At 39.0% G+C, this 20,721-nt stretch overlaps 1 protein-coding gene across 3 annotated transcripts in view; it reads right to left on the bottom strand.

Annotated features, from left to right (window-relative positions):
* The window catches only part of LOC127629151 (rho GTPase-activating protein 39-like), a 106,553-nt gene that overhangs the window by 49,252 nt on the left and 36,580 nt on the right, over window positions 1–20,721 (bottom strand). Inside the window, exons 1-2 of one of the 3 annotated variants that reach the window (XM_052106238.1) lie at window positions 18,886–18,984; window positions 14,113–14,538 (exon numbers count right to left, since the gene is read on the bottom strand). In XM_052106238.1, the coding sequence (XP_051962198.1) occupies window positions 14,113–14,538; window positions 18,886–18,914 (455 nt within the window). In that variant the 5' untranslated portion in view covers window positions 18,915–18,984. Of the gene's footprint in view, window positions 1–14,112; window positions 14,539–18,651; window positions 18,742–18,885; window positions 18,985–20,721 lie in introns of those variants that run through there. The other 2 variants (XM_052106240.1, XM_052106239.1) reach the window with 2 other exon arrangements.

Here is a 20,721-nt window from a genome sequence, read left to right as displayed (position 1 = left end):
GTGTGTGTGTGTGTGTGTGTGTGTGTGTGTGTGTGCATGTGCGCAGAGTGCCAAGTCAGTCTGGACTTTGTCAAAACTTTGCTCCACTGTACCCTAAACGTTCTGGTAGGGTGTGTTGTTCATAATTGATGGCTGGCATATTCTGTTGAATTCTCATTTCTCAGTATTAAATAAAAAAATGCTAAGGGTAAAATGATCAGTTAACGTATCGGCCACGATGAGCAGGAAATTATAGATTATCTGTATTAATATCGGCCACGATGAGCAACGAATTATCGATTATCTGTATTAGTACCAGCTACAACGAGCGGTCAATTAGCAGTTATCAGCATCGTCAGCTACAACGAGCGGTCAATTAGCAGTTATCAGCATCGTCAGCTACAATGAGCGGTCAATTAGCAGTTATCAGCATCGTCAGCTACAACGAGCGGTCAATTAGCAGTTATCAGCATCGTCAGCTACAACGAGCGGTCAATTAGCAGTTATCAGCATCGTCAGCTACAATGAGCGGTCAATTAGCAGTTATCAGCATCGTCAGCTACAACGAGCGGTCAATTAGCAGTTATCAGCATCGTCAGCTACAACGAGCGGTCAATTAGCAGTTATCAGCATCGTCAGCTACAATGAGCGGTCAATTAGCAGTTATCAGCATCGGCCACGATCAGCGGTAAATTAGCAGTTATCAGTATCTGCCACAATAAGCAGTGAATTAGTGTTTTTCAGTGTTGCCCACAATGGGTGGTAAATTTGCATTTTTCAGTGTCGGCCACAATGAGCTGTGAATTAGCGTGTATCAGTGTCACCCATAATGAGCAGTGATTTAGCAGTTTTCAGTATCGTCCAAATCAGCAGAGAATAAGCGGTCATCAGTATTGGCCAAAATGAGCGGTTAATTAGAGGTTATTAGTTTTGGCCACAATGAATGGTGAATTAGCGGTTTTCAGTATCGGCCACAATAATCATTGAATTATTGGTAATATTTTTCAAGCCACAATGTTAGCTCTATAGTCTGCTCTAAAATATCAAACATGTTAGATATACACTGACTAAATAGATTCATAGTTTAAGGGTAAGAAATCAGAGTCTGTGCTCATCATTTACTATGTGATTTACCATGAAATCTTACAACCCCGACTGGCCCAAGTCTGCAGACTGGAGGCGACGACCAGTACCGACATAATTGCAAATCGGGCTAAAATTGGTGTTAAAGATTGGAAGTACTGTCCATGCTTTACACACATGCAGGAACATGTGCACACAAACAAGTTTCTTTTCCCTGAAGCTGAAATTTCTGCAGGTCAAATATTACAGTGCCCTCACAGAGGAGAAGACAATAAGCGAAACATCTCAAAAACCAATGACAGAGACGATCTGAAAGGCAGGGACAAGAAAGGACATGTGCAATTAAAGAGTGAGAATAAAGCATTCGTTTGTGGGAAGATGGATCCAGAGATAGAAACAAAAAACAAAAGCATGCATAGATGAAAAAGGACGCAACAACAAAAACATGCAACAGGTGAACTGTCATGAGATGATCTGCACAGATTAAGAAGACAAGCTGTTCTTCAAACATTGCACACCAATAAAAATACATTTACTGAAAACAGACACACATTCACACACTCCCTTGCAACTATGAAACTTTTTCAACATTGAACTATCACAAACAACTTTCATCCAGCATCAATTTTTGTAGGTTGATTTCAACTAAAGGTTTATCAGTGTGGCTCGGTGACATTATTAAAACGTTCCCCTGTTTGTTTAAACAGCCCGTCCAGCCCGACACAGCAACATTGACTCAGCCAATGGCATGAGTTTGGAGTGGGCCTATCTGTTTGTAGAACCAATGGAAGTTGAGTATAGTTTCCTGAAATCTGTTTGAAAACAATGATTATTTGCATGATTCTGTTAGATAATGCTAGTGGTGGAGAAATTACACACTTCAACATTAACAACAGGTCTATTGTCATCAGGATAGCCTGGTTCTTGTTCTTGCTAATCCACCGAGATCTTCTTGTCTCCATGACCTCGTGTCCATGTCTTTCTCTGCTGTGATGTGGCTGCTAAAGGGGGATGAGTGCTTAAACCCCTTCTTTGTTCTTACATTTAATCTGAAAGGATTTCTGCCTTCTACAAGAGGACATAATGCAATGTAATGTATGAGACAGATTACTGCTGCCCTCCCCAATCTTGGGAAAAATAACCTTGGGAGAAACCAGAATCACTGTGGGGGCCAGTTCCCCTCTGGCTAACATCATGAATATAATGCCAATATTACTAATGTACAGTGGAAGTCATGGTTTAAAATGATTAAACTAAGTAAGTGTTAAGGGTCAGTGTTGGTGTAAGTGTTAAGGGTCAAAGATTTAGTTTGAACTGTAAGATTAATGACCAATGTCTTTGAAGTCCATCCTGGATTAACTGCAGAAGTTCACATAGATCCAATTGTCCTTGTTAGTTGGCAGAAGAAGGCTTTTGTTGGCAATTGATAGTCTATGTATTCCATTTCAAGAGTGTAGTCCATCATTAGACTGAGGTGATGCAGGCATAGATCAGTTAGGTGCATCGCAGTTCAACCTGGCCGGTAATTTTGGTGAGGTCTATCCTAAATCCAAGGTTCAGGCAATGGCATATGAAGCATCCCATGTCTTATGGTTGGAGTTGGCATCAGTTCATCGTCTGAAGTCCATCGTAATAGACCGAAGTGATGTTTGGCTGGCACTGGCTGCTATTAGTCATCATCACACAGCGTAGCAGTGGAGTCCAACACGAAGCAGGAATAGAGCTGGATCCAGCCGATCCAAATTTATTTAAATTCCACTTTATGGGGAATTGTTTGCTCATTCAAAAAAATAAGGGATATAAAATGTGCATTCCTACAATAATCTACAACATATTACAATATAAACAATTAAATGTAAACGTTGTTATATTTCATCAACATTTCATCATCATCATCATCAACAATTGATCTTTAGTGATAGTTTGTCATACATTTCTGATATGGCTTAATGATTGTGGACTGCTCTGCAACAGCTGGAAACAAACACGAGCCACTGCATGCTTGTAGAAAATACAACTGTGCTGCGTTTTCATTTTCAAGGACACAGTGCATGCATTTACAGGTCCTTCTCAAAACATTAGCATTTTGTGATAAAGTTCATTATTTTCCATAATGTAATGATAAAAATTTAACTTTCATATATTTTAGATTCATTGCACACCAACTGAAATATTTCAGGTCTTTTATTGTTTTAATACTGATGATTTTGGCATACAGCTCATGATAACCCAAAATTCCTATCTCAAAAAATTAGCATATCATGAAAAGGGTCTCTAAACGAGCTATTAACCTAATCATCTGAATCAACTAATTAACTCTAAACACCTGCAAAAGATTCCTGAGGCTTTTAAAAACTCCCAGCCTGTTTCATTACTCAAAATCGCAATCATGGGTAAGACTGCTCGACCTGACTGCTGTCCAGAAGGCCATCATTGACACCCTCAAGCAAGAGGGTAAGACACAGAAAGAAATTTCTGAACAAATAGGCTGTTCCCAGAGTGCTGTATCAAGGCACCTCAGTGGGAAGTCTGTGGGAATGAAAAGTGTGGCAAAAAACACTGCACAACGAGAAGAGGTGACCGGACCCTGAGGAAGATTGTGGAGAAGGACCGATTCCAGACCTTGGGGACCTCGCGGAAGCAGTGGACTGAGTCTGGAGTAGAAACATCCAGAGCCACTGTGCACAGGCACCAGAAACAGCGGCAGAAGCGCCTGACCTGGGCTACAGAGAAGCAGCACTGGACTGTTGCTCAGTGGTCCAAAGTACTTTTTTCGGATGAAAGCAAATTTTGCATGTCATTCGAAATCAAGGTGCCAGAGTCTGGAGGAAGACTGGGGAGAAGGAAATGCCAAAATGCCTGAAGTCCAGTGTCAAGTACCCACAGTCAGTGATGGTCTGGGGTGCCATGTCAGCTGCTGGTGTTGGTCCACTGTGTTTTATCAAGGGCAGGGTCAATGCAGCTAGCTATCAGGAGATTTTGGAGCACTTCATGCTTCCATCTGCTGAAAAGCTTTATGGAGATGAAGATTTCATTTTTTCAGCACGACCTGGCACCTGCTCACAGTGCCAAAACCACTGGTAAATGGTTTACTGACCATGGTATTACTGTGCTCAATTGGCCTGCCAACTCTCCTGACCTGAACCCCATAGAGAATCTGTGGGATATTGTGAAGAGAAAGTTGAGAGACGCAAGACCCAACACTCTGGATGAGCTTAAGGCCGCTATCGAAGCATCCTGGGCCTCCATAACACCTCAGCAGTGCCACAGGCTGATTGCCTCCATGCCACACCGCATTGAAGCAGTCATTTCTGCAAAAGGATTCCCGACCAAGTATTGAGTGCATAACTGAACATAATTATTTGAAGGTTGACTTTTTTTGTATTAAATCACTTCTTTTATTGGTCGGATGAAATATGCAAATTTTTTGAGATAGGAATTTTGGGTTTTCATGAGCTGTATGCCAAAATCATCAGTATTAAAACAATAAAAGACCTGAAATATTTCAGTTGGTGGGCAATGAATCTAAAATATATGAAAGTTTAATTTTTATCATTACATTATGGAAAATAATGAACTTTATCACAATATGCTAATTTTTTGAGAAGGACCTGTATTTAATTAAATCGGATTCTTTTTAAGTTTGATAATCACATTAAGTCATATCACGATTTCCTGAATTTGGAGGATGCATGAGGTGTATTCTTCATGGGCACTCACAATTCTTTGCTTCAACGGAAATGTTTAAAAAAATACGCCAATTGTCCTGTAAATATGTTCAAATGCAAGTAACGTTAATTTCCAAGTTGAAGTACCTCAGTAGTTGAGTGCAGAGTATAAAATATGTATAATTATATTAAAATATAATTATAAAAGTACACCTGTAAAATCTGTTTTCTTTTCTCTTTACATCATTATAACTCTCCTAAAAAGTACCTCATGCATTCCCTTTTTAAGGGTCTTTGTTCCCTTCTCATGTGTGGCATGCTGTCATAGCAACCATGTTACTGTTTCCGTTTGTCCTATGAAGGCTCGTTTAAACGAGGCTTGTTTAAAGTAGGACACTCGGTATACTGCACCCTTCAAAGGACGTGTCCTACCTAGCATGCAGCCTTCAAAACAAGACACAGCCAGTGAAGTGTTGTGAAGGTGAGATATGCAAGCAGTGATGAGAAGGTGCAGGTGCGGTGAATTAGAAAATGGGTGATGAGGAGCGGAGCACTGAGGGAGGTGCAGAGCCCGAGGGAGGTGTGACAATGACAAAGTTTTCACACATATTTGAGTTTGCTGGAAAAACAGCACGGGCACATCCGATGAATGTGCATTTAATGCCCCAAAAAATGCTTTCTAGGTAGGCTGCACACCAGGTTTTAAGAAAAGAGCCCCTGACCTTTTCCAGAAAGAGCATATACACACACATTGAGTAGACCTCTTACCCTCTCTGACATCCATAGGCTATGCAACACATGTGCAAGTAGAGAACCAGGTTTTCTCCATGACATACCATTTTGTAGTGTGAGTAGTGAGAGTAGTATGTTTACACTGAAAATGCAACAAAAAGAAGCAAAAGTACTTTAAGTACCGGATGATGCACTTTTTCAACCGTCAAAAATTAAGTGTGGAATGTTGGATAATTCGTGCACTCAGCGCACGTGGCTAGCCAACCAGTGGCAGGGGACGTGCTACCTGTCTGCATTGCTAATCTGACAAAACAGTTGTAAATAATGAAGAATGTAGCAGCTAGTGAAACTTATGTGTAGACAGCACCTTGCATATGTAAGTTGAATGCTTTACCATCACATCATGCTGTGTGAATACGTTCGTTTTTTGAGATACAATTGTTGATCTGATGTCCGCTAATGCGCTAAAGCTAGCTTGAAATGTCACTTCTGTCAGTTATTAAATGGCAAAAGCTTCCGTATAGTAACAAACCATTAACTGTTTCATTTGGGACAATATTGCAATTTGAAAATTCATACCCCACACGGTTAAGTGCATAGTATATTTTGTTAGTGCATAGTGTATAGTGTGTCATTTGGGACACAGCACTAATGTATTTTTTGTGTTTGTTTAAGGGGTGTTGACATTGTATTTTGGCTTCACTATACGCAATGCATTATTCAAACTTACATTAACTGACTTATCTCAATTCAGAACACTTTGGGCTGTCAGGAAAGTATTACGATAGGATATGAGTCATGAGACAAAACAACATGGCGCCGATCACAGCAGAGTTTGTTTTTGGGAGAAATGCCAACTAAACTACATCGGTTAAGAAACCTATCTGTAATTACGTTTTTACATTGAAACCTATTTGAGTCAAAAGACTACAATCTCTAGTTTCATCCGATATGTCATTTTGAAAATTTGAGCGAATAACTGACGTGGACTATAAGCCTATGTTTCCTTAGAAATTCTACACTTACTGTGCATTATAACATTGAGAATCAATGGGTTCATCCAAAAGCTGAAAAACTTTGCTTTCAGAGGCATTATATGGAGTTAGGATGAAAATAAGGTGCATTTCAAAACTGTTCTGAAACCAGTACAGACAGTCAGCACACTGGAGGATAGGTAATTCACTAAATAGAGATCAAGGGAGCATCCTATAGCTTTCTATGCAGCTAAGTGCATTCACTCCAAAATCTGACCAAAAGTTCAGTTTTAGGCTGCAGATGATGTTTAGACCACTCAACAAGTTTGGCAGACATGGGACTATGAAAATCAGTACTTAGATTCAGAATTTATAATGCTAAATTTGATTTGAACATGGTTGGCATTGATTGGACAATGCTGATGATTACTTGTATTAGAATTAATTATGCTCATTTCTGAATGGTAAAATGCATCAACATTGGCAATCACTTGTTTGTTTCACAGTGCAAAGAGAGAATTTATTAACGTTAGCGACTGTCTTTATCTATGGATATTTCAAAAATGTGCATACCTCTTGGCAATATAAATTGTGATCTAAGTCGCTTTGGACTAAAAGTCGCTGAACCTTTCAGATGATGAAAAAAAATGGATGTATATTCTAAAAAATACGGTAACCTTCAGGCAGTCATATGATCTCAACATGGCAATGTGCATTTATGTGTGCCCAGCATCATAAGAATAAAGGTTTTGTGTGTGTAAATAATTTTAAACACATTTTTGAAAATGACTATTCCTTTCACCACCACAAACAATATCATATCTAAAAAAAAAATCTGAAAAGAATCCAGATAACAATGAGGACTAATTGACAAGATGGTTGTTGGACAACTAGTCAAGTATCATACACCATCCCTATAACATATATTACATAAAACAAGAAAATTTGCAAGAAAGAGCTGTTAAAGAGATGATGGTGTACATTCAATTAGAAAGAACAGTTTCACACCACAAAATCACTGCAATCTACAAGAGCTGGTATAATACTACAAGATCTAAAGTTTAAAGAGTTGGGAGTCTATGTATGTGTCCCACCTAAGAAGCTACAATTAGCAACGGGTACTAACACACCATATTAAGTACCGCAGAGAAAACGCATTCCAGGGTGTGTTAACGGGTGTGTTAACAAAGAAAAGAGTGTGACCATTTAAGGCTGATTTTCTTAGAAGAGACTGCTAGGCACCCCTCTCTCTCTTCTACACACAGTGTTTTTCCTGGCTGGCACTCTACCAGCTGAACGGTGTTTCTGTGCCAAAACAGTTTCAAGAGTCCAAAATGACGAAAATGTTACGAGAAGAAAAAACACTGAGAGAGAACAGAACACGCATGTTATTTATACCCACAAAAAAAACTCAGGGTTCATCAGCAGTGACCCAGAAAGAAGAAGCGTGACATCATCAAATTGTGTTAGACAATATAACTTCATCATAGACGCAAGGGGCACCTTTTCCAATGCAGCAGTGACTCATGCAGAGGATCTGGGTTTTCTATGAAACATATATTGTGGTTGGAAAGATAACTACATGAAAGATCTGCCTTTCCTCAGTGCTCCTCACACCACAAGAGAACTAAATAAAACTCAACAGCAATTCACACTTTGGTCTGAAACAACTTCATATTGGTGCCAATCAGCAAACAATGTGGTTTTGTAGGCCTGCATAGAATGTGCACAAACACTTCTTTTTTCTTTTTATTTTCCTTTTCACCCTTTTGTTCTCTTCGGTTTCTGTCTGTGAGTGTTATAGTGTTTTTGTTATATTCTATTATAATGACAAGCCTGTATAAGACATCCTTCATTATAGACCGGTCTGTTTTTGAATATAAATATAAATTACCTCTGCCTTGCTAATACACAGACAATGCCTAGCTTCAACTGCTTCCAGCCATATACAGTTGAAGTCAGAAGTTATACACCTTAGCCAAATACATTTAAACTCTGTTTTTCACAATTCCTGACATTTAAACGTAGAAAACATTCCCTGTCTTAGGTCAGTTATGATTACTACTTTATTTTAAGAATGTGTAATGTCAGAATAATAGTAGAGAATTATTTATTTCAGCTTTTATTTCTTTCATCACATTTCCAGTGGGTCAGAAATGTACATACACTTTGTTAGTATTTGGTAGCATTGCCTTTAAATTGTTTAACTTGGGTCAAACGTTTTGGGTAGCCTTCCACAAGCTTCTCACAATAAGTTGCTTGGATTTCAGCCCATTCCTCCAGACAGAACTGGTGTAACCGGGTCAGGTTTGTAGGCCTCCTTGGACACACTTTTTCAGTTCTGCCCACAAATGTTTATCAGATTGAGGTCAGGGCTTTGTGATGGCCACTCCAATACCTTGACTTTGTTATCCTCAAGCCATTTTGCCACAAATTTGGAAGTATGCTTGGGGTTTTTTCATATGAGCTTAACATGCAGATATTACATTGTTAAAGCAGGAATATAGAATGTAGTCGGCCGTCTACTCCTTGCTGTCGCCGCATTCACAGATTGGGTCATCAGTGAGTCCCAACTTGTGTAGGGTGGCTCAGAAACGGCCATGTCCAGTTCTTAGTCGGTTCAGTTTGACCCAGGATTGTCTGGATAGGTCATTTCCAGAGGGTTTGTTAGACACATTGTCAATAAACTGTTTCAGTCTGTGGTTGTTATTATTCCATGCGTCTTGCCACTTTTTGTTAACCCAATTGGTGCCATCGTCATAATTTACTTCTTTCATAAGTTGCCTCATTGTGTTAGAAGGTGGGTGCTGGTTTTCAAGGCGGAGGATCGTGGTGTTCACGGTGGCATCATGCAGCAGGTGGTTAGGGTCATCCAAGGCTTACAGAGCAAGGTTGATGCAACTTGCTTCTCTGCGAAGATTTGGTGGACAGATGCCTCTGAGAATAGGTAGCAGCTCAGTGGGCGTAGATCTAATGCACCCAGTGATAATGTGCATGCTGTTGTTCAGGGCTGTGTCTACCTTCTTCGTGTGGCTGCTGCCAGGCTGGAGAGCAGTACTCAGCTACCGAGAAGGCTAGAGAAAGCACAGAGGTGGATAATGCGGTGAAATTTACACACCAGCTAATGCCAGCTAGTCTTCGCTGGAGGTTGTTCCTTGCTTGGATTTTTGCTGCTGTTCGAGATGTTGTTTGAAGGTCAGTGAGAAGTCATGGGCAACTCCTAGATATTTAGAACTTTTCTCAAATGGGATAGTTTTGTCAACACTGAGCATTGCGGGATGCTGATCTTAAGGTAGAATTTCCTGTGTTAAGGTACATCATCTGTTAGAGATTAGTTCTTGGATAAAGAGGAACAATTTCTTGTTTGGGATGATACAAAGCAGTTTAAGTATGAGTCCTTTATGCCAGACCATGTCATAAGCAGTTGTTAAGTCCACAAAAACAGCAACCATATTAATTTTTCTTGGAAGCATTGTTCGATATCATCGACCATACAACAGATCTGGTAGGTTGTTGATCTATTTGGCCTGAAACCTGCTTGTTAATTTGGGAGCTTTGGGTCTATGATAGAGCCTATTCTGTTGTATATTATCCTTTTTGGGTCATCAAGTGGTTTGTTTGGTTTAAGAATAGCGATAACTTTTGCTGTTCTCCAGATATTAGGCAGTTGTTGAAAAATGTTAGTAGCCATTCTAAGGCAGGTGCAGAGAGGTGGGTAAGCTGTTCAGGATGCAGGTGATCAGACCCTGGAGCTTTCCCTGCCTTGAGGGTGGAAATCGCTGCTATCAGTTCAGGATAGGTGAAGCTGCTGTGACTGTTATCATCTGCTGAGCTGGCTCGCCAGCTGTCTTGAATCTCTTGTTTAACATTCCTAGCAAACTGCTTGTCTATGTGGGTTGGTTTGCCACTGCCGACAAGCACCTTTGCGACGTCTTTGGCTTTGACCTGGTTTTGGATTTGTGGTTTATGGCTTTGGCCAGTCAGTCGATTGATGGTTTGCCAGGCTCTTCTACTGGAGTGCTTCATGTCGATTTTAGAGACTGTGTTGTTCCACTCTTGTTTCCTTTTGTTGTCCAGTTATTCTATTATTAGCCAATGGATTGCGCTCTTTCTGTTGTGGTTGCTGAATCAAGTTCAGAGGCTAAGTTAGTACATTCTTCATCCCAGCCGGGAATGTAGGTCTTTCGGAAACCTCTTGGGATATGATTGTTAGATGTGGAGATAATCATATTGCAGAACCTTGAGTACAAGTCGTTAACATCAGTTGAGTTTGGATCTGGAAGTTTAAGTGGAAAGGGGCTGTTTTCTTTAGTGAATTTGGTACAATTTGCTTTTTGGAAGTTCAAGCAAGTGGATGGATGACTTGGAGTTGGTGTCACAAGTGCTGGGTGGAACGTAACTGGTCTGTGCTGCGAATTCGGAAATCTGCTCAGCACTGAGCGTTGTGGTGAAGGCATGTGGTTGTTTATTGAGCTGAAAAACAGGTCCAGGTTTGTTCCACTTTGCCACCTGGCAGAGAAGAATGTGTTGGCTTGTTTCTTATCGAACAGTAAAGTTAAACCTTGAATGGATGCCTAGTCGGCTAGAGCCTCACCTTCTGGTGTGCTCTTTCGATAGCCCCAGTTGGTGTGCTGACAATTGAAATCACCAGCATAGATGACAGGAAGTGTTTAGCTTGGACGACTGGAGAACTGGGTACTAGGTGGTTTGTAGATTTTGACAATAATAAAGCCTTTTATTCCAATAGCAATCCACTGTGTGCATGATGGATGGCACCTGTGAGGTAGTAGCCATGTATCTTGATATTGCTGTCATCTTTGGTGTGAGTCTCTTTAAGAAGGATCACTTGAGCATTGTGCTCTTGAGCCAGGGGGTTGATAACCATGCATTTGGCTCAAGTTAGGCATTCCGCAGTAATCTGCAGGATACACGGACCTGTAGGTTCTTGAAAGACCCTTCGATTATTTTCTTCTTGCGGAGTACATTTCATTGCTGGTAAGCATTGCATGGTAAGCTCCATTTGAAGAGCTTTTTGCCATCAGAGATGTTGCCAAGGGGTCACTACGAGGAAGTAGCTCTTCTTGAATCCCACTTGGGGTCATTGTCCATTTGGAAGACCAATTTGTGACCGAGCTTTAAATTCCTGGCTAATGTCTTGAAATGTTCCTTCAATATATCCACATAATTATCCTTCCTCATGATGCCATCTATTTTGTGAAGTGCACCAGTTCCTACTGGAGCAAAGCACTTCCAAAGCATGATGCTGCCACCCCCATGCTTAACGGTTGGGATGGTGTTTTTTTTAGCTTGCAAGCCTCACCCTTTATCCTTCAAACATAGAAATTACCATTATGTCCAAAAAGTTCAATTTTTGTTTCATTAGACCACAGGAATTTTCTTCAAAAAGTAAGATCTTTATCCCCATGTGCACTTGCAAACTGTAGTTTTGCTTTTTTATGGTGTTTTGGAGCAATGGCTTCATCCTTGCTGAGCAGCCTTTCATGTTTTGTTGATATAGGACTCGTTTTACTGTGGATACTTTACTGTGGATACTTGTTTACCTGTTTCCTCCAGCATCTTTACAAGGTCCTTTGCTGATGTTCTGGGATTGATTTGCACTTTTTGCAAAAAACTATGTTCATCTCTAAGAGACAGAATGCATCTCGTTCCTGAGCATTATGATGGCTGTGTGGTCCCATGGTGTTTATACTTGCGTACTATTGTTTGTACAGATGAGCATGGTACCTTCAAGTGCTTGAAAATTGCTCCCAAGGATGAACTAGACTTGTGGAGGTCCACAATTATTTTTCTGAGGTCTTGGCTGATTTATTTAGATTTTCCCATGATGTCATGTCATGCACAAAGTAGATGTCCTAAACAATTTGCAAAACTATAGTTTGCTAATATTAACTCAATGAGTGGTTAAAATATGTTCTAATGACATCAACCAAAGTGTATGTAAACTTCTGACTTCAACTGTATAGGCACATCCGCTACTGTAACTGTTACTGCGTGTGAATTCAGAATTTCAGTGAAATCAGTGCATATGAGAAGTTTCCAGATCTCAGCCACAATAACATTGGTACATACCTCAGCGTATTCATACTTCTGCCAACAGGTGTGCCATGGAGACACAGAGAGACAATGAGGTAATAGATTTAGTGTCGATCCTCTCAAGGATTTTAAAGGTCAATAATCAAACTGTTTTTAACTGAAACATACTGCTGATGAAAATATGATGAGAAAAAACAAATAATACTGCAAGATATTAACTATGCAATAACAATGTTTTTTTTATTTTATTTATATAATTGCTTATTTTTTACACCATTTATTAAGCTTTCTTAATGCTAGTTAATAAAAAGACTATTATTAGTAGTACTATTAATAGTATATGTTGAAATTAACATGAACCAAGATTAATTAATACTGTAAAAGTATTGTTCATTGTTAGTTCATGTTAACTAATGTTGTTAATCTTATTGTGAATTGTTACCAATAAAACTAAATATATATACAGTATAGGCCTATATATTACAAATGACTATTTAATGTAATTTTGTTGTAAAATTTAATTGCGTAAATCTTACAATTATTTTTTGAGTGCATGCTTAAATAGGTAAGAAAGGATTCTAAAATGTATCAAAACATTTGGTTAAGTCTGTTACAGATTAAAACAACTTTTTGTTATTTTGTACATTATCACCAACTAAAATATATTATATTCATTGATTAAAATTACATGAATTTGTTTTGATGAAATACTGACAAAATGTAAAGGACATTATCATCATAAGACAAAAATTATGACTAAAATAAAAAACATGGCTGCCTCTTAAAGGAATTTTCTGGGTTTAATACAAGTTAAGATCAATTGTCAGCATTTGTGGCATAACGTTGATTATCACAATCAATTTCAGATTTCTGCCTTAAAACCCTCCAAACATTGGCCCCATTCACTTCCAGACAAAGAGAACAAGGCAAGACAAAACAAAAAGACAAAAAACAAGGTTTTCTTTCTGCGGTTCTAACCAACAACATATGCAGAGCTAATATGATAACAAGGCCGCAATGAACCAAGTGACAAAGAGGCTAAAATGTCTGTCAGCTAATAGATTAATCTGCAAGCAGACTACATACAGACTTCAACAGTCTCTGGCAGTGAGACATCCCATTAAACACAGCCATTAATCCTCCACAGTGTTCATGGTCACAGAGAGCAGTGATCCATTTGAAATGAGAGTTACTCACAGGTGTAAACAGGGGCCATTTGACTGAGGTGGTTGAATGTGGTCGAAACGCATGTGAATACATTGGGCTTATAGTATAAACACTCCTCCGTTCAAATGCATTTGAACAGCAGCAAAGCACCACCTGTTCACCTGTCAATCAACCACTGCACTAAAACCAGAGTTGTAAGCATTCCCGTTTATGTACGGTTTTAAAAGGAAATAACCAGCCGATCAGAAAATGTGAAAATGCATACATATACATCCACAATAACTTAAAATTCTTCAGTGTGGCTGATATCAACACGCAGAGACACAGATGAGAAGCACACACATCTGAAACTCAGTTAATATAGGTACTCCACTAAAATCACTGAGAAATCTGCCCTTAATGTCATATTTGTGCTTTTTTGCAAGTATAACCAGGAGACACTGTGCTCTTTTTACCTATTTCCTTGGCTCCTTTTCTCCAGGCTGTCTTCTTTCCCCCCAGAGGATGGTGTCTCCCTCCCACTCTCCAGCTCCTGTGTGGGTGAAACCATTCCAGGCAGGGGGGTCCGCTTGCTGTCTACGATTCCCCTCTGGTGTCTTCCTTGAGCCATGAGCTCAGCATCTGAACTTCTCTTCATGGCTTGGAGTTGGGCTAGTGGCAATATGTCACAGTCTTGAGGTCTGTGCCAGACCGTCTGTTGGCTCGTACAGTTGTAGTAGTAGAACCGATTGTTATTATTGTCGAAAAGCTCCCACCACTGGTTGCCGTCTGACTGGCGGACAGGGGCGGTGGGTGGCGGTTTCCACCCGCACTCGCCAGTCAGTAGATTGACATACATGCGCTCCCTGGAGCGGGGCTCCACAATCTCCACCCAGTCAGACCTGGAGAAAGGTGACATGAGTAATGTAGTCAGAATATTAAAGTGATATCAAGCTCATAGATTATACATATATTTTTGCCAAATTATTTTTATGTTTCGATTTTAAGTTTCCAGGTGAAATGAACACTAGAGGTGATATGACAACAAATACTTGAATTCACTTTACACAATCACAAGTAAAATGGCAGATTATGAGTCCATAAACACAAACTTTTCACACTGCTCTTCACACCATGCTATCTTATGACTTTTAAACACTTTTACTATAGTGCATGACTGGGAAGGTGATCCATTCTAACATTTCCATTACATAACCAACTATGCACATTTACAAGTTTGTTCAAGTGCAATCAAGTTACAATACAAAGGACCGGGTACAAGTCCAAAAGTGCTCGAGTCGACACATGAGACAAAAGTGTCATAGACGCACTGCATACTATCGATTAGGTTAAGGATTAGGATAGCTTTAGGTAATTTAAAACTTGACAGAGCTTCATCTTTAAAGATCTCATCTGTTTAGGACAGCATTTAACTCACTTTTAGCACCACTCAGTGGACATTTAACTGCCGAGGTACACTAATGTACCATGTGATGTCATTTAGCATAAATGTTGTCACAGTCACACAATTGTGATCAAATCATGCAATACAGTGAATAGTATTGCAGTGCTTTAGAAGAAATTCAAACAACTGGATTTGTTTGCAGCTTGTTTAAAATGAAAATGCAGTGCAACAAAACAACAAACCAGCTTGTAAAATAAGCAGCATTTTATATATACACACTCATTGTTCACTTTATTAGGAACACCTGTACACCTACATATTCATACAAGTATCTAATCAGCCAATCGTGTGGAAGCAGTGCAATGCATACAATTATTCAGATATGGTTGAGGAACTACAGTTAATGTTCAGATCGACCATCAGAATGGGGAAAAATGTGATCTCAGTGATTTGTGGTACCAGGCGGGCTGGTTTGAGTATTTCTGTAACTGCTGATCTCCTGGGATTTTCATGGACAATAGTCTTTAGAGTGTATTCAGAATGATGGGCGGCAGTTCTGTGGAAGGAAAAGTTGATTAGAGAGGTCAGCAGAGAATGGCCAGACTGGTCTGAACTGACAAAGTCTACGGTAAATCTTCACAATTGTAGTGAGCAGAATAGCATCTCAGAATGTCACGTCGAACCTTGAGGCAGTTGGGCTACAAAAGCAGAAGACAACATCAGGTTCCACTTTTGTCAGCCGAGAACAGAACACCAGTGGAAAAATTGTTTTATCTTAATGAGATATTAATAAGATAGGCCTGTCCGCATCATCCACAAATCCATGTGATTTTGTTTTTATGCTTTTATATATACAGTATTATACTGTGCATGCTATTTTCCTATTCAACTGGTTAACTAATAAATGTGACAAACCTAGTTAAAGTGACAGTTCACTTAAAATAAACATTGTGCATGAGATGATTTTTATTTTAGTTTTTTAACCGTGGAACAACAACAATAAAAAAGATATCTGGCAGAATTTCCAGGCAGCTCTTTTCCATATAATGAAGGTGGATGGTGATTGAGGCTGTCAAACTCCAAAAAGGGCAAAATTGCACCATACAAGTAGTCAATAAGAAACACAGAAAAATATAATAGCTTTTAAATGACCGTTTATATGACACATTTCCATTTACATTAAAGACAAGACAGAACAAATAAATCAAAATAATGCTCTCCATGACTCTTCTGTTTTGGATTCTTTTGGATGGCTGAAGAGAGCTCCAGTTGGTCTTCATACTGCAGTCTCCACACTGAACAACAGGTGTATGCAGGTGTGAGCCAGGAACCCCTCAAAATACAGTGACTTAACCCAGTTCAAACTGAAAACACACATACAGTTTACACTGAACACATGCATATGATAAAATGTCACATCAATCACTCATCTTGCATGTACGGTCAGACATACATACATGCAAGATTTTCCACTGTCTTTTCCTGGAAGGTGTAGTGAAACCGCTCAGAGACAGAAATGTCAATCATGGTTCATGGCTAGGCACATGGCCCAGGGATGAGAGCCATGAATTGTTGGTAGGAAAGGGATCCTGGCCCCTTGCCTGACCTGCACTGCTCTAATCTACTCTCAACAATTTAGTTACTGTACAACAAAGGATCTGAAGATTGAGATTAAGAGACCTATCTTCTGATACAGATGGCCAACTACAAGCACAGCACACAGGAAATAGAGATTGTGCTAAATCTGTTTCAGTTTAATTAATGAAATGGCTCAAAGAACATATACAAACACAAGAAAACAACTGTTCAGAGCAGCAAGACACCTGTTGTAGTCTCTCAGGGAAAGTGAAAAAAGTATTTTTGTCTTGTTTTTAGTAAACAAAATAAAAATTTAAAACCTAAACTCCCTAAAAAAGTCGTATTTACTTGAGAAGAAAAATGGATTTAGATATCTAGAATTATTTTTACAAAAACTTTTTTGTTTTTGCTTAAAACAAGACAAAAAAAAACCAGAACTATTATTCTACCCAATTTTACTTCAAGTAAATGTATCTTGTTTTAAGAATGTTTCGATAGTTTTACTGGAAAACACGACAAATATATAGAGTAAAAAAGTGATCTTTATAAGTGATTTTAATATAAGTGCTGGTTCAAAAGACAATGATTTTATGTTTCTCAAAGATTCCCTTCACCATTTAAAATATGATGACATCACTGACACAGTCATGTGAACCATGGGGCATTCTGGAGTCTATGACACACCATAATAAACATACAAGGGCAGATGATATGATATACAGTACTGTGCAAAAGTCTTTGGCACATAAGATGTTTCACAAAAGCATTTGTCTTAAGATGGTTATTTATATCTTCATCTTTAGTGTGTCAGTAGGAAATATAAATGTTAGACTCCCAAACATTAATTTTGCAAATAGAAAAGATTAGAATAGAAGAACAGGGAGCCCTGCAACAGATGGCCCCCACAAAGCCCCCACTGAACATCGTGTCAGTCTGAGATTACATAAAGAGACAGAACCAATTGAGAAATAGAAGAACTGTGGAACGTCCTATCTGCCAATAACCAAGAACAACTGTGTCCAGGTGTTTTAAAGGCAAAGGTGGTCACACCGAATATTGATTTAACTTTTTTTTACGTTTACTGCACTTTGTATGACATTAAGTGATTAATGAAAACTATATATGCCATTGTTTTTGAAGACTATGCAACATTTTTCACAAGTGCCTAAAACTTTTGCACAGTACTGTACTCCATCAAGAACTATTTTAAACAGCGTTTTGCTATTTCTTTGATAATTATTATACATACAGCTTTGCCTTCATATTAATTGAGATACAACCTAATATTAAACGTTCTTATTTTACTGTATATGAATTATTAATTATACATTCTTAGTTTACATTAATATGAATTTGAACAAACCTCATGTGACTTCACAGCATGCACTAGCTCTCGGCTTAACTGTAACAAGTGAACATGTGCAGTTGTTTTCTTAAGTAGCTTTTTCTACCAGATCTGACCCTTGAATATTACTTTTATTTGTGCCACCTAGTCTATTCAGGTTCATTCAGTATTTTTACTTTAAAACAAAATCAGTAAAACTTTATTTTAATGTGTTCTTGTTACACATATTACATGTATTTACAATAGTAATAACAATCAATTATATATAATTACAAGCAACTAAACCTAAACCTATAGTAAGTACATGTTGTTAATTAGTAATAATCAGTAATTACTTGTGTAATTACACAGAAACAAGAACACATTAAAAAGGTGTAACCAAAATATGTATCATGTAGATGTTAATAAATAAAGCACATTTTGTAGTTTACCTGACAATTTTATAGCATACTAAAGATTTTCAAATTGCTTTAGAGCATTATATTTACAACCCAACATACAGCATATTGTGTCTTATGTCATATAGTGTCATATCAACACCACATCAATCCATTAGCAATATAAATATAACTACACTTTTCCAGCATGCTTTAATTATTTAAACTGTCGCAGAGTACACGCAAGACACCAAACAGCATAATTACTGTAGGTTCTTCCTGTTGGAAACCAGAAAAACTCACAATTTACCTTGTGTTGTAGGCTAATGTTCAGAATCCATATCAAAATCCACACAGAGAGAAGGTTTATCCTGGAGAACCACCATGTGTGTACAGAACGTGTGTGTTAAACCACAAAGAGCTTCCTCTATTGACTCAAGTAGGTAGAGAAGAAAAGATAGTGTTTATGTGTGTGTGTGTGCGCATGTGTGTGTGTGTGCACCTCCACTGTGATGGTCTTTCCAGGACAGTGAGTCAGACCTACCCTATCCAAGCATGCACACTGAGGGCCATCTGCTGTGTTTGGGGTCAGCAGTGAGCTCACACTGGCCCTGTAATCCCAACCACACACCCCTGACCCCTCCCACACTCACATGACCAGAGGACAGGAATAGAAACCCTTTTGTGTTACGGGCATGTGTTGGGAGAAGTATGCGTCTGTAAGAAATGCTGAGAGAGAGAGAGAGAGAGAGAGAGAGAGAGAGAGAGAGAGAGAGAGAGAGAGAGAGAAAGAGGGGAAATCAAAGTTGTGATCTGTGAACAGAGGACTCTGAAATAAGACAGACATTTGACTTCTTACTCAGTAAGTTTACATGCAGTTATAATCAAGCTACAGCTGGTGTGTGTGGTCGAGCTACTGTCTTAATCTGTCTGTCCAAGTTCTGTATACATGACACAATCCATAACTGAATATTTGAAGGAAGTACACGTGATACCTTTGTTTTTCGGAGCACACGGACAACGATGAGGCCAATTGTGATCCGATTAACATGTAGACATGCTGGATGAAAACGAGCTAAAGTTGCATTATCTAGGTCTGTTAGACTTCGCAAAAAACACACTTGCATAAATTCAGGGTTTACATGCATTTTAAAAAGACAAATTTTCAATTTAGTCCGAAATCTGACTTTTAAACTGCATGTAAACAAACTGGCTGAGAAATTACAGACTCCCCAGAGGAAAAATGGATCCCTATATTGATTTATTTTTCATATCATGTCCTAGAGTTCAATAACGAAGATACAAATAGCCTAAATAAGCCCAAACTAAACCAGAGTTTCTCATGTCAGTCAGAGCCACGTGGAGACTGACACCCTGAACCACATGATTCATGATTTAGTCTCCTAGACATGCTACTTCTCTCCGATAATTTTGCCACAGTTTCAATCACAATCTAATTATGATATACTGATGTATGTGTGATATATACTGAATCGTTGCATATGGTATACTGTATATTGCAAGATGTAACACAATGCGAGATGGTTGCTGATACCCAATGTGAAAGCAATATGGACAAGCTAGCAAAGACTGAAGGTATTATATATACGTGACATGGGAAATATTCCCAGAACAGTGGAGAGAGCCACAATGCACAGTGTTATTGTGTGATCACTCAGAACTGAAACCACCAAGAGTGTCAATGAAGGACTGTTGCCACACACACACACACACACACACACACACACACACACAGCATGGAGTTCGCCGCACGATGCAGTCTGCCGTCGCAGGACGAAACCCTGTATTGACAATGTCGCTGAAACTGCATGACAATAATCAAACGTGCTGGTTCTCAGCTGGTTAGATGGTTAGCCAGCTGGTCTCCCAGCCTGACCAGCTGACAAGTGCTCAAACCTCTCAAAAACCAGCAAACAGGCTAGCCTGACCAGGCCAGCAAACCAGCTCATTCTTTTTTCCAGCAGGGTATGACATTGTGGAGACTTCTAAAAACCTCTCACCAACAAAACTCTCACAGTCACACGATGGAAATAAGGCTGTATTGTTTGAGACATAAAGCAGAACCCACTGACTAGATAAAGATGTTATTCAGCTTGAGCTGCAAAAGAAACTCTCAATATAAAAGTTCACATGGAGCCTTTGTATCTGTGTGTTCTTCAAAGGAAAATATGCTTGTATTTGGAAATGCTGACCCCAGAACAACTTAATATTTATCCCAGATAGTTTTGTGAGATAAAAAGAGGTCAGCCTGTCATAACAACATTAAACTTGTTAGGGAAACAATGTTCTGAACTGTATTAAAGGAATAATTCACTCAAAATTCACCCTCATGCTATCCCAGATGTGTATGACTTTCTTT

This window comes from Xyrauchen texanus, chromosome 35 (assembly GCF_025860055.1).
Source record: "Xyrauchen texanus isolate HMW12.3.18 chromosome 35, RBS_HiC_50CHRs, whole genome shotgun sequence".
In the NCBI taxonomy this organism is placed as follows: domain Eukaryota; kingdom Metazoa; phylum Chordata; class Actinopteri; order Cypriniformes; family Catostomidae; genus Xyrauchen; species Xyrauchen texanus.
Note: the sequence above shows the minus strand (reverse complement) of the source record. Positions and strands in the feature narration are given on the sequence as shown.